The 14,848-nt window shown below is 45.0% G+C and overlaps 2 protein-coding genes across 5 annotated transcripts in view; one reads left to right on the top strand and one right to left on the bottom strand.

Annotated features, from left to right (window-relative positions):
* CRACR2A (calcium release activated channel regulator 2A) overlaps window positions 1-13,324 on the top strand; it is a 66,992-nt gene extending 53,668 nt beyond the window's left edge. Inside the window, exon 20 of the mRNA XM_083440768.1 lies at window positions 13,144-13,324. The gene's annotated coding sequence lies outside the window, so the exon portion shown is untranslated. The remainder of the gene's footprint in view (window positions 1-13,143) is intronic.
* TSC22D1 (TSC22 domain family member 1) overlaps window positions 1-14,848 on the bottom strand; it is a 68,706-nt gene that overhangs the window by 6,409 nt on the left and 47,449 nt on the right. The window contains exon 1 of one of the 4 annotated variants that reach the window (XM_083440724.1): window positions 76-3,722. The exons of 1 other annotated variant lie outside the window; for it this stretch is intronic. In XM_083440724.1, the coding sequence (XP_083296850.1) occupies window positions 76-203 (128 nt within the window). In that variant the 5' untranslated portion in view covers window positions 204-3,722. Of the gene's footprint in view, window positions 1-75; window positions 3,723-14,848 lie in introns of those variants that run through there. 2 more of the 4 variants (XM_083440727.1, XM_083440725.1) reach the window with 2 other exon arrangements.

The raw sequence follows: 14,848 nt of genomic DNA, 5'->3' as shown, positions 1-14,848 counted from the left end.
GCGACACCCCCCGCCCCAAATCGCGGCTAGCGCACAACAAGAGATCAAGACCCGGGTCTGGCGGCGCGCATTTACCTACTGTCGAGCCTCAGGGCAGAACTGTCGGTGCCCAGCAGCGATGATAAGAAAGAAATGGAGAAATGCCTGAGCTGGTAGACGCCTAGATCCATCGCCACCTGCGTCCTACACCATTGGGCAGTCATGCAATGGCAGGGAAAGGGAGGGGGTGGGGGGCAAAAATAATAATAATAATAATCTTCGGCCGGGCTTCTGGAGCGCCGCAACCCGGGGGGGGGGTGCAAGGTCTGGGCAGTGGGAGAAAGGGCGAAGGGGAGCCGGAGATGCAGCTGCGCAAAAGCAAGCGCCTTCTCGTCCTCCTCCTCCTCCGTGTAAGCAGCGCTTCCCTGCTTGCTCCGCCGATGGAAAACCTGGCGGGGGCTCCGGGCTCATTGCATAATCCATGCAAAAGGAGCCGGCGCCCATTGGTGGCTTGGACGCTTTGGGCCCCGCCCTCGCCCGCCCGACTTGCCACAACAGCCTCGCTGGAACCGTCAGAAGCCAGTTTGGTCAGGAGCCAAGGCGGTGCGCGGAGACGTCAGAGGGGAAAAGGCAAGGGGCGCGCGGAAAGGAGCCTCCGATCCGCCCAGGGCGCGCTCCAGATCCGCCTGCCTTGGGGGTCGCGCGCAACGAGGCGCTCCCCGTGCCTGTAACGCCGCTTTGGGAGGCGATTTTGCTATAAAAACACACATCTCTCTCGCATTGCTCCAGAGGCCTGTTATTGCGTTGCTTGGGCAGCCCCTCCCATAGCGCCACCTAATGACACATAAAAGGCGAAGGTGGGGTGGAGGGGAAATGACTAATATTACTTTGAAGGGTCTGGCTAGCCGAGTCTGCCAGGGCCTCCTTTGCATGGAAAGTGGTTGCCACTCCTTTTATGGTATCTGTTTGTTAATTTGTTTATTTTACCTCTTTTCATCTCTGGATTGTTGGAGCACCCCTTTATGACTAACACATGCATAAATTTCCATAGGACAGAACGGCGAGATGCTATCTTACGTACAGCGGCGTTAATCGCAAAACCAAAAGCGTAATTTGATTATCGGGGTGTCTCCCGAAGACCCCAACAAATCTTTATACACACTGGATCATTCTAATGAGGCATTCTAATGTTGGAGATTAAACCACATACACCACAGTACACATGCATTGCATCCATATATATATATATATATATATGCTTTCGTAGATTTTGCTTTCGTATATATATATAGGTACAAAGGTACAAAGGCCTTTTGTAGCCTTCTAGACATTGGACTCTTAAGTCTGATCAGCCCCAGGCAGCATGGCCAGTAGTCAGGAATGATAGCAACTGAAGGGCACATGATTTCCCCATCTCTGCTTTAAAGAGATTCAGCCAAGAAGAAGAAAAAGGAGGAAAGGGCAAAACAAATAGGCTATGATGAGAGCATTTACTTCAACAGCCATCTTTCTATGGATTGGGAATAAGATTCAGAGTTTAGGGGCAGGTGGCCCAGGCAAGCATTTAAAGGAGAGTAGAACATGCTTCAGAGAGCAGTTTGGTTTCAGGCAGTGGAGGGGTGGGTGGGTGGGAGGAGAGGGAGAGGAGGGGATTGAGCAAGCTGTGAAATGATAGGTGAGGGGATAGGTGAGGTGTAAAGGGAGCGGCTGTCAGGTGTGGTGGAAGATTTGGCAAAGGGATAGATGCAGTTGGCAAGTGACGCAAGCATGGACCCTTGTAGATTGTCATAGATTCACAATTTACAATAACCCAGGGGTGGGGAACCCTTTTAGCCTGAAGGGATCTTTCCATCGCTTACCGAACCCAATTTGAATCCTTGCGTCTCAGAACGTGTGTCTTGAAGCTTTGCCACTTAACCTAAGGGCTGTGAGGAAAGTACTACAGATACTTGCAGCCTCACTGAAAACATACATGAGGTGTGATGTGTTGAGCACAGCAACAGTGAAGGACTAGCACAGCAGCCCCAAACACCTCTGATCAATTTTCACTTCAGCCACAAATTTACTAAGGGCTCTCAGAGGACCCTTGAACTGCAATTGGGGACAATACGACAGGGAGCTGAAAATATTACCATAATGTATGTGCAGTGCTTGGAATGCTTCAAATGCATTATATTCGACACTAGGCGTTGCTGTTATCAAAGCAGTGAGTCATTATGAGCAAACTACATAATAATAGTAAACAGAAGTCCTAACCTTTATACTTATTTACTGGATTCCCTTCCTGCCAAAGGAGCCCTGTCTGTATAACGCTAGGAATATATAACACTAAAATCCTTACCAAGGAGATGTCCGAAATGTCTCTTTAAAATTGCATGGATAAAACAATTGAAACCAGGCCATAAATCTGTTTGATCTACACCCCTTCCATGAAAAAGCTGTGGTTATAAGTATATATAAATGTGTGTGTGTGTGTTCTTGCCCCCCTGCCTCAAAGCAGTTCACAGACAAACAACTAACTTACAAAAAACAGGAAAATCATAAAACAAGTCTGAGGATCAAAAAGACCCCTGCATTGCAGGGGGTTGGACTAGATGACCCTCATGGTCCCACCAAACTCTATAGTTCTATGATCAGACAGCATCAAAGGCATGTTTAAATAAAACTGTTTTAACAATCTTTCAGAAGACCAGGGGCTTAGGTGCCACCTCTGAGAAGACCCTGTCCCACACATTACAGCACATACAATACGTGGAACGGAGGATCCCCAGAACATTTCAACAGGTGCGCGCAGGCAGGCCTTCAGATATTCTGGACCCAAACCATATAGGGCACAACTGACACATTGAATAGGGTTCTGAAACACATGGCAAGGAAAAGGCAACCACAGAATGTACTACAATACAATAACCAAAGCATGTGATACAGCTATGTAATTAACTATCCCTTCCCTTTCCCCATTCCTGACATACGGTAATTTTTATGTGTGCATGCAAACAAATTCCACAGCAGTCCTTTCTATGCAAACTACAATTAATTTTTAAAATACTCTCCAGGTTTCAGCAACTTGCCTGCTCCTGAAGTAATTAGACAGAGGCAGAAGATGCAAAACGATTTCAGATGCTCACATGGAAATTACCAGCTACAACTCAAAAGATACGATGTTGAAGCGAAGAAGGATGGTCTAGAATGGTGGGATGGTGGTGGGCTGATCATCTCCATCAACTGGCGGCTGGCCAAGATAGTTGTGTGGCGTTTAATGATAGCCAGACACAAGTAAATCAGATGAGGCATTTGGCTGGTGGAAGGAGACAAAAAATGACGTGGTCTGACAAAGTGGTTTTGTGGGATGAAGGTAGACTTTAATGGCACATGTCCAGGGAGTGCCATGCCTTTTTGGAGGCATGAACTGGAGATGGGCAGAAGGATAGAAGAATGAGCTCCTCTTGCTGGCAGTGGATTTGGGAGAGTATCTTTGGTAGGAAAGAGGGACTGGTATGAAGAATCACTCTATCTCTATGGCAGATGCAACAATGCTGCACTACTGAATGTCCTGAGCATACTCTGCCCAAGAAGGACAAACAGCTGAGATGGACAGTTGGAGCAACAGCACAGCCATGCCTCCCCCAAACTTAAGTACCCATACCTGACAACATGCGCACAAGCAGCCTGCAAGCTCTCCTATATGCAAGTTGCCTCTCCAACCCCTCCTGGTCCTTGGGAGCAGCGGGGAAGCGGATGGAGGGAATTCTACCAGCCCCAAGCAGCTCAGGAACAGTCACCTCCTCTACTCCTACTGCGTTCTGCAAAGTAATGAGTCTTTAAACACTCTATATAACTCTTGACTTCTGATTCATCACTCCACTCGTCGTCACTGTCATTGTAGGCTGATGGTCAGAGTCAAGGTCTTCGGAGGAAGTGGAACTCATGGGTTGGGGTCGAGTTCCCCTATCCTGAAGCTCAGGGGAAGCAGAGCCTCTGGACTGGGACTGAGGACCTTTGTGGGGATATTTTATACTTGAAATATTTGATATTTCGTCTGAGATGGAGCTCGTTCTTGTCTAGCGCTGGGTGTATTTTGCAGAGGTGCAATAGAGTGCCTAGGAGCTTCAGAGATGCTGTGGGCATAACCCACCTCTCTTGCTACACTAGTAGAGCCTCCTTGAGGCAGGGTGAGTATCAGAAGCCAAATAAGCAGTGCTCTCAACCTGGGTAGGACAGCTACTGGATTGCTCTGGGAGACATGAGGATGCCAGTCTGAGCTTCCTGCATTACATACCCTGGAGATGGGGAAAGTAGCTGCCTTGATACGGATCTGAAGGCTGCCTTATTGGTTCCTTTCTTCATCAGACTCTGGTTTGCACATCTCCCTTCACTGAGCGCGCTCGTCCAGCAATGCAGGGGTTAAGCCACCTGAGGACCTTCCTTGTAAATCATCCCCTATAGTAAAGAGGTCAATACATGGCAGGGGAGAAGTCAGAGGGACATCTGAACTGGCCCTCAGACATATCATTAAGGATTTTGCTTAATGGGAGGGAGGGAGACTCTCCTCTCCCCAAGTTCAAAATGGCAGGTGGACACCATTGTTTTTATCGCTGAGGAACTTGCAAAAGGGCCAAGCCCTGGTCTGCGAGGCTTGGAAGTTTGGCTGCTGTTAGCCGCTGTTTAAGGGTGGAAGTAAGACTTTATATAAGAGCCTTCCGTATGTTAAAACGTAATTTAATGCTGCAGAGCAGGCAGGAAAAGATGCAGCATTTGAGAGGCAAATATAGCATTAAGGATGTGTTTTTTTGGGGGGGTTCAAACAGAACAAAGAGGAAGAATAAAGGAAAAACAAAGCCAGAGAGGGCCAAGAAGGGGCTCTAAACTATGCACTGGGGCTGGGGGGGACGACATAGAGGAACAAAGGCCCAGAATGGAAAAAGGCTGAGGGGAAAAGACGTGAGAGACAGACGTTTTTCTAAATGGTTATAAACGGATGCAAGACAGACAAAAGGAGGCGAAATATGAAAACAAGGAGAACCACAGGCCTGAAAGTTGAAGAGGTGAAGCCAGGAGTCTGGAGAAAAACAACTGCTTTCTGTGAGGCAAAGATAAAAAAAATTGGCTCAAGGTGTGCGGGGAGGAGCCAAGATGGAAGTTTCCTCTTTGTTTATTTAAGCTTGAAATGTTGACTATTGACCACCAGATGGTGCCCGATTCCCAATCTGGCTACAGCCTCTCGCAGGATCTCAGAAATAAAGGGATCTCTACATCATGTACAAAGGACTAAGGAAGATAGACCTCCCAAATTTATCCAAAAGGCGCCCAAAACTGTACAGGGCGTTAAAAAGATACAAACAAACACAATGAGGTATGTCTGGGATTGCACCACCAGCCAGTAGAATTGTAGACCACAAGGGTCATCGGGTGCAACTTCCTGCAATGCAGGCATCTTTTGCACAACGTGAAGCTTGAACCCGTGACTCAGATATTAAGAGTCTTATGCTAACTCAGTGTTGCAGCATTGCTGTACGCTGCCCAGAGTGGCTGGGGAAACCCAGCCAGATGGGTGGGGTATAAATAATAAAATTATTATTATTGGTGGTAGTAGTAGTAGTAAGATGTATGGAAGTGAGAGCTGGACCATAAAGAAGGCTGATCGCCGAAAAATTGGTGCTTTTGAATTATGGTGTTGGAGGAGACTCTTGAGAGTCCCATGGACTGCAAGAAGATCAAACCTATCCATTCTGAAGGAAATCAGCCCTGAGTGCTCACTGGAAGGACAGATCCTGAAGCTGAGGCTCCAATACTTTGGCCACCTCATGAGAAGAGAAGACTCCCTGGAAAAGACCCTGATGTTGGGAAAGATGGAGGGCACAAGGAGAAGGGGACAACAGAGGATGAGATGGATAGACAGTGTTCTCGAAGCTATGAACATGAGTTTGACCAAACTGCGGGAGGCAGTGGAAGACAGGAGTGCCTGGCGTGCTCTGGTCCATGGGGTCATGAAGAGTCGGACACGACTAAACAACAACAGTAGTAGTAGTAAGAAATGTTCCAGTGTTTGGTCCCTGCTTGTAATCTAGAAGCAGCACTTTGGACTAAGTGCTCTTATCAAGTCTTCAAATGGTAGCCCAATGTACAAAACAGAACTCAAACCTGAATGCTATTAGGGTGTGGAGAGCCAGGCTCTCTCTGCCCAGAAGCTGTTGGACCTGCACACCTTTCTAAACTGTGACCTCAGCCCAGCTTTGTTTGGCCACATCTAAACTGTGAATTATTCTTCTGAAAGCAACATCATCTAGAATTGGCTGACCACCACATCCTTAAACAGATGAGCGCTTCTATCTGCAGTCTCTGGGAGCTTGTGTCTAGGAGCTCATGACCAGAATTTGTAAAAAGGGGATGTTTGTAAGGGCAATTTGTCATTGAAATTTTACTCAGCATTGATCCAGAGTATATTCCAGTGTATAGTTAGCAGAGTAAAAACTTAAACACACTGCAGGATTCTCGAAAGATAGACCAGAGGCAATTGTATTTCATCCAGCAGAGCTTTACTGCTACTGAAGGCAAATGGTCACAAACCCAATATATTCAGGACTGGCACTGTCCATAAGAAATCCAGTTGCAGCAGACTTCACTTAAACTTACAATAATTTATAATACAGTCATACCTTGGGTTACAGACGCTTCGGGTTGCATGTTTTCAGGTTACGGATGTGCCAAAACCTGGAAGAACCGGAACGGGTTACTTCTGGGTTTTGGCGCTTGCACATGCGCAGAAGCACTAAATCACACATGTGCAGAAGCGTGGAATCGTGACCTGTGCATGCGCAGATGCGGCGCTGCGGGTTGCAAACGCTGCAGGTTGCGAACGTGCCTTCTGCACGGATCTCGTTCACAACCGAAGCATCCACTGTAAGTCTAAACCAGGCTTCCTCAACCTCGGCCCTCCAGATGTTTTTGAGACTACAATTCCCATCATCCCTGACCACTGGTCCTGCTAGCTAGGGACCATGGGAGTTGTAGGCCAAAAACATCTGGAGGGCCGAGATTGAGGAAGCCTGGTCTAAACCTTAACACTTAGCATACTATGTTTAGTGTTAGTGTTTTCCAGAAAGAGAAAGGATAGAAAGAGAAAGTGAAACCCAAACTCCTTCTGGCCTTACTTTCATAGTCAGCATGTCCTTGACAGAAAGAGATAAGAGAACCAGTTTAAGCCAGCTGTACTCAGCTGCTCTGAAGGAATCACCCAAATATCATGAACCTTCTGCTTGCTTCTCTCACACAGAGAAGCATCCAGGACCTTCTTGAATTACAGTGGTACCTCAAGTTAAGAAATTAATTCGTTCTGGAGGTCCGTTCTTAACCTGAAACTATTCTTAACCTGAGGTACCACTTTAGCTAAGGGGGCCTCCCGCTGCCACCGCACGATTTCTGTTCTCATCCTGAAGCAAAGTTCTTAACCCTAGGTACTATTTCTGGGTTAGCGGAGTCTGTAACCTGAAGTGTCTGTAACCCGAGGTACCACTGTAATTGGAATAGGGAAGATCTCTACACATCAGATCAATACTTTCTGCACGAAGAAATGCAAACGGACAGTTTGTAAGGGCGATTAGTGTGGAAGGCAAGACGTGCTGCCCCATGGTGTACGCAGGATCAAGAAACATGGGCAGCAAGGGAGCTGCGTCAACACCTGTGCCATGCTTGCCTTCCTGCCTGAGAACGTGAGAAATTACACCTACAGCAGGTGGAAGCTGGTTGCCTTGCAGGAAAAGGTGGTCCACGAATCATCAGGCAAAATGAGGAATTTCTTGAGAGAGCAGAGTAGACTGTCCTGAAACAGTGACATGGGGGTGGGGTGCCTCTGGGGAGGAGGAAGATTGCCCAATGCAGGAGAGACATCTCTGGAGGAATATGACACACAGAAGCAGGACTGTCAGGAGTCATGTTGTGTGACTGGAACTGCAAAATCGATCTTGGACACTGCTTCTGGGCCAGAGGAGCAAGGGCAGCCATTGCTGACCTCAGAATACACCCAGGTGGCTGTGGAAGGGGCAGCGGACAGAATGATTCCTGCCACTCTCCAAAGGAAGAGGAAGAGACGTCTGTTGGTGGTAGGTGGCTCCCTACTGACAGGTGAGCCGAGATTTAAGAAGAAATGGAAGAAAGAGGAAATCATGAAGTAAGAGTAGCCAACAGCTGCAGGCTAAAGCTCAGAATGAGATCTTGTTTGCAAGAGAGGTTAGAAATAATAAAGGGTTTCCCCTGGCTATGCTCAAACCAAAAGGGAAGAACATGGAAGTAGTAGGTCCTCTGCGTGAAGATAGAGAAATGCTGTTGGATGACAAGAGAGACGGCGGAACTGCTCAACACCAACTTTACCTCTGTCTTCACCTAAAAGGAAAGCAGTGCTCAACCTGGTGATAACAGAATAACCGATGCAAGGAGGGAGTTGTAGCCCAAGATAGGAAAAGAGGTGGCAAGGGAACTCCTAGTGAAGATAAAGGGAACCCTGACCATTAGGTCCAGTCACGGACAACTCTGGGGTTGTGGCACTCATCTCACTTTACTGGCCGAGGGAGCTGGCATACAGCTTCCGGGTCATGTGGCCAGCATGACTAAGCTGCTTCTGGTGAAACCAGAGCAGCGCACGGAAATGCTGTTTACCTTCCTGCCAGAGCGGTACCTATTTATCTACTTGCACTTTGACGTGCTTTCAAACTTCTAGGTTGGCAGGAGCAGGGACTGAGCAACGGGAGTTCACCACGTCGCGGGGTTTCGAACTGCCGACCTTCCGATCGGCAAGCCCTAGGCTCTGTGGTTTAACCCACAGCACCACCTGTGTCCCATGCAAGGGAAATCCTAGCTACATTAAATTCATTCTTATCTCCAGAGTCTGATGAGCTGCATCCAAGGGTACTAAAGGAGTTTACAGATGTAATCTCAGAGCCTGTCTATAATCTTTTATAATTCTTAGAGAACAGGTGAGGTCCCTCCAGACCGGAGGTGGGCAAATATTGGCCCCATCTTCAAAAGGGGGAGGGAGAAGACCCAAGTAACTACCGACTGGTCAGCTTGATACCAGTAAAGATCCTAGAACAAATAATTAAACAGCTAGTCTGGTGAGCACTTAGAAAAGGATGCTGTGATTACTAAGACCCAGCATGAGTTTCTCAACAAGTCATGCCAGAGTTACAAGCTTGGTGGATTAGGGGAATGCCATTGATTTCAACAAGGCTTTTGCTAAATCGCAATTACATTTTTGTGAGGAAGCTGGTAAAATATGAGCTAGACAAGGTAACTGTTAGGTGGATTTGTTGCTGGTTGACTGACCAAACCCAAAGAGTGCTCACTAATGGTTCCTTATCATGCTGGAAAAAGTGACAAGTGGGGAGCCACAGGTTCTGCTCTGGGCCTGTTGTTGTTCAAAGTCTTTATAAACGACTTGAAGTAATTGAGGGGATGCTCATCAAATCTGCAGACTTGGGACGGTACCTAATACCACAGAAGTCTGAATCAGGATTCAAGATGACCATAACAGTCTGGAGAACTGGGTGCAAGCTAACAAAATGAATTTCAACCGGGACAAATGTAGGGTTCTGCACTTAGGCAGGAAGAACCAGCTGCATGAATATAAGATGGGGGACACTGAAAGCTGCAAAGATAGAAACTGCAGGTGCACCGTGCCTAAAACTGAGGGTAGTCTGTGTCCCCTTATGCCAGTGCAATAAAATAATTTGTCCACAAAATATTGGATGTCTGTATGTATGCCATCTGCCATGAATGCTTTAGTTGAGATTCCTGCATTTCAGGAGGTTCAGCTACATGACCTTTGGGTTCCCTTCCAACTCTACAATTCTATCATTCTAGGTGCATTCTTCTGGGGAGGGGGTCCATAGTTCTCATCATCAAAGGGGTTCGCAATGCAAAAAGTTAAGAATGATCGCCTTATGCCTACTGATAAGATAAAACTCAGAAATGGGGCTAGTGACCAGCACAAGCCCATTCGCAAGCAGGACTGGGCTTTGGAAGTGGAGTCTATTAGATTCAGCACGATTCAGAAGAGATTAAAAGTACTGGTTTTAATGAAAATACACAGCTATAAACAACACAGAATTTCTTTAGCTAAGTCAAGACATCTATCGTTCTGTTAAAAATAATAATAACTGCAGTTTTGAGCCAAGCAGCCCTTATCACAGTGGTTCTCAAAGGGTGTCGCAGGAGAGGGTGGCAGGTGGGATACAAAGATTCCAGGGCAATCAAAGAAACATTTAAACATTTCAGTGGATCATAGTATCAAAATATATATTTTTTAATTTACAGTATATGGATAGATATCCTTTCAAAACCAAGTGCTGCTAGGAGTTGTTTCCTTTTGTTTTCCAATTTATTTCTTAGCAATAAAAATATTCGGCGTGGTGCAAGCGAATTTTTATTCTGAAAGTGTGGCCGAGAAAAAGAAAGTTCGCGAAACCACTGCATTGTTTTATACAGAGAAAGCAACCGGGCTTCCAGACAGGGCTTGCTTTTCAGAAAACCACAACAAGAGCTTATAATTCAACAAACATAGTTTTACAGTTACCTCTTAAGATGCTGCTCCAAGTCCAAAAACACTTTCATGACTATTCAGTGGAGGACATGTCCCTGGAGAACTGACAGCTACATCAATCTCTATTTTGTGTCCATTGGTTAAGTGGCTGTACATCCAGACAGCAGAAGAAACATGTAAGCATGAATGCATTTAGGATTAGCGGTTATCGTACAAATTGAATCTGGCAGTGCCTTATTTTAAAAGGAATCTTTTTAAAAAATGCCTGCTAGATGCTTCTATTCAAAATTTGCCGGTTACGGCCAGCAGAGAGAAGAAGCAAAAGTAATGCCATCCCAGAGCTTGAGATCACGTGTTACCCTCTTACATAAGGCATCAAGAGAGATTAAAAATCTTCCTGATCAGCATTCCACCTCAGCAGCTACATCCAGCAATTTTCCTGAACTCCAGTTCTGATGAATCACTCTTCTCAGCATCAAAGATACAACGCTGATTGTTCCTGCTTGCGTTATTTCACAGAAAAGGGTTTTCGGTTGGGCTGATCTCTCATCAACGCGTTTTAGTAGGGCCAACAAAAACTCTCCTGCCCTCATTTCAAAACAATCCACTTGCTCAATTCTCTTTTCTGAAACACAGAAAGCTGGAACGGGGAGGTGACAGACAGCTGAACTATCAATCCTGCATTACTGGAAGAGAGAGAGATGAACCTCCCCATTGTTTCTCAGAACTCCCATTTAGCTCAAGGACAACCACAAGGACAGGATTAATTAGAAAAACCCTTCCTCACCAACTTTTATTGTCTGGTCATTAGCAGACACTGCCGTAAAGCTCTTTCAGGGGCTTTGGTTGGGAAGGAGCGTACGACATTAAGAAGCTTAACGGTAATAATAATAATAAGCAACGTCAATTATACTCTTTTAAGGACAGAGAGTATCATATCAGCTCAATGAAACTAATGCAATAGCATTCGCATTCTAAGACAGTTCTTTCAATGCAGCTTTCTGTTGGCATTGTTGTTTTTTAAACTTAACTTTTGATAAACCAACTAACTAGTCATTGCGGTTAACGTTCATTTTCTCCATGGAGTACTGCAGATCTCTGGGGAAATTGGTAAGAACATCATATAGGTATGTTCTGCAGTTTGCAAGTCGATCCCACTTCGTATTTTCCTCTCTCCCCTGGAGGTCCTTGCATTGAGATTTGGAAGAAACAGCAAATAACCCAGAGAAGGGAAATTTTCAACACTGTGTATGTAGCTTACTGATTTCCCCCTGCTACGGTTGGCAGGGACAGAGGTCTGCCTAATAATAATAATATTAATAATAATAATAATAATCTTTGTACCCTGACCATCTGACTGGGTTCCCCCACCCATTCTGGGTGGCTTCCTACGTATATGGAAACAACCACCAGACCAAATATATCAGTTGGAAAATGGGTTTGTGTTTACATTGTTTAATATATATTATAATTCACTAAATGTTAGTAGCCCAAAACAGAAAGCTTTAAGTTTTAGAAATGGGTTCCCTAAAGGCTGTAACACTAAACATAAGAAGGAATAGTGATCTGATAAAAAAGAAACACCCAAAATGTGTGTGTGTGTGTGTGTGTGTGTGTGTGTGCAATGAAACCACAAATTGCCTTTTTACAAGATACACAAACCAGCTATAGAAAGCTGCTAGTTGGTTTCAACATCAATTGACAGCACTAGGTTCAAAGGCTGGGGATAGCAATCATTTTTGACAAAAGGAATAAACTTTTAAATCCACTAGATAGTGAAAGACAATAATGGTACAGATTTTTTTTTAATTAAAGGGACAATGAATGGCAATTAAAAAAAATAACTGAAGCAACTTGGCTTTATTCAAAAGGTGTAACGAAAATACAATGAATTTGCTGAGGGAGAAGCTATACTGGGGGGCGACTTCAACTTTAATGTACGAGGGCGCCACCTGGAGGAACTTTTTAAAAGATAAAGACAAAAAACCCACAAGACACATACAAATTACTTCTCAGAATTTGCCTCCTTTTGTTCTAAATTATATACCTTGCAATCCCCAAATATTTTTTTTAAAGAAAGTTTACCTATGCTATCATTTCTGGGTTGTTGTTGTTTTTTGATAAAAAAAAATCAAGGAAAAAATTTAATATACATGGTCTGCCTATATAACGACCACTCTAAGATTGTAAGTTGTCCCCAAACCATTCAAAGATTACCAGAAGGTAGAATTTTTTCAGCCAATCTCTCTGATTAATCAGGATGATAAACCATTTACGTCAGTGCTTGTCAACAAAATTAAGGTATTTTCACACAAACTAACAAAGCTGGTTTTGTCCGGTTGAAACATCACTGAACCAATCAGAAAACATTTAAACAAAATTGAACGGAGTAAACAGATAGTAGTCAAGAGTTTAGGATTTCCTCAAGGCCTCTGAATGCCTGGAAGGGGACTTATTGGCGGCTGTCCTATCTAAAATGCAATTTGCCCCAAGATGCATACACATTTTGAAACAAACATACTCCGAAGTTTTGGCCACAGTAAGAACAAATAATATAAATTCATCCCCAGAGAGGATTTGACAGGGGACAAAGAAAAGCTGTCCATCCTCTCCCTTTTTGTTCATCCTAGCTTTAGAACCATTAGTTACCGTATTTTTCGCTCTATAAGACACACCAGACCACAAGACGCACCTAGTTTTTGGAGGAGGAAAACAAGAAAAAAATATTCTGAATCTCAGAAGCCAGAACAACAAGAGGGATCGCTGCGCAGCAAAAGCAGCGATCCCTCTTGCTGTTCTGGCTTCTGGGATAGCTGCGCAGCCTGCATTCGCTCCATAAGACGCACACACATTTCCCCTTACTTTTTAGGAGGGAAAAAGTGAGTCTTATAGAGCAAAAAATACGGTATATTCCTCAGAACAATGCTGGACATTAAGGGAACTGGAAAACAAATTCTAAGATTGGACTATTTGCTGACGATTTAACGGTAAGGACACCTGAACCTTTGAACACGGAAGCAGCAATAGCTCAAAAGCTTAACACCTCTGCAACATTATCAAGCCTGCAGATGAATCCAAAACGCATTCACAGAACTCAAAAAGGCATTAGACTCTAGCACACAAAGCTTATATATTGGGGAATAAACAGAACAAGAAAACCTTAACGGACTCTGTCCCCCTGTATGGCAGACAATTCTTCAAAATTTGAAAAAAAAGAAAGAAAAGAAAAAGAAAAACCCATTTTACCCTCCCAGACGGATTAGCAATGGTAAAAATGGTGAAAAAAACTGCTTTTTTTCTATTCCAATCACTCCAAATTTGGATCTCACTGAACGAGATATGAAAGTGGCAGAAAAAACAAATTCATCAATTTTTTTCCTGCAAAAGACCCAGAATAAATGCCAGACTCCCATCCCTCCCAGCGGTGGAAGGAGGCTTGAGCACCCCAAACCTTGAGCCATATTTTATTGCTAACCAGGTAAGACATGTCATCCCTTTTATTTTAAACGATACCTCTAAACTTCATCTCAGTGACTTGAGTTTTGTTGTGCGATGTGATTAACATTCCTTCCACGTATGATCCCTTCTTCATCCAGGAGGGTTTTCAAGAGGTGCAAGATAAGCTCAGCTTCATTGTCAAGACCAAGGTTGTGGGTTTCCTTTGAAACTATTGCTCATTTTTCTCCCCTTTAGATCATACGCTTCAAAACTAGTGACAAACTTTAAATTGACCTATAGGTGGCACTAATTGATAGATTACACACACAAATCAAACGGGGGGTGGGGGGGGGAGAGAAACCTGATTTAGAGTCCTACTTTTTCAGTGTCTCTCAGTCTTTTCAATTAAAGCAAACTTTCACTTTCTATTTTGGCAACCACTCCTTTCCATCCTATTGTAGACCTCCTGTATTCCTCCTTTGTACACAGAGAATACCGTATTTTTCGCTCTATAGGACGCACCAGACCATAGGAGGGGGAGAACAGGGGAAAAAATTCTCCCCCTCTCTGCTCAGCGCCCCTTCAGCGAAGCGGGAGGAGAAACGGAGCCCCTTCCATTTCTCCTCCCACTTTGCTGAAGGGGCGCTGCGCAGAGAGGGGAAACCGTGCAGCACCTCTCCAGCGAAGCGAACCCAGGAGAGCAAGAGGGATCAGTGTGAACCGACCCCTCTCACTCTCCAGGCTTCAAGTGGCTATCTGCAAGCCTTTGGAGGCAGCGGGAACTCCTGCAGCGCTCCAAAGACTTGCAGATAGCTGCCTGCAGCCCCCGGAGTGCAGCGGGAGTTCGCACTGCACTCCGGGGGTTCAGGCGGCTTCAGCGAAAGCAACGCGAAGCCT

This window comes from Podarcis tiliguerta (assembly GCF_965153285.1).
Source record: "Podarcis tiliguerta genome assembly, chromosome: 5".
In the NCBI taxonomy this organism is placed as follows: domain Eukaryota; kingdom Metazoa; phylum Chordata; class Lepidosauria; order Squamata; family Lacertidae; genus Podarcis; species Podarcis tiliguerta.
The sequence above is the reverse complement of the archived record's forward strand: the minus strand, read 5'-3'. Positions and strand labels throughout refer to the sequence as shown.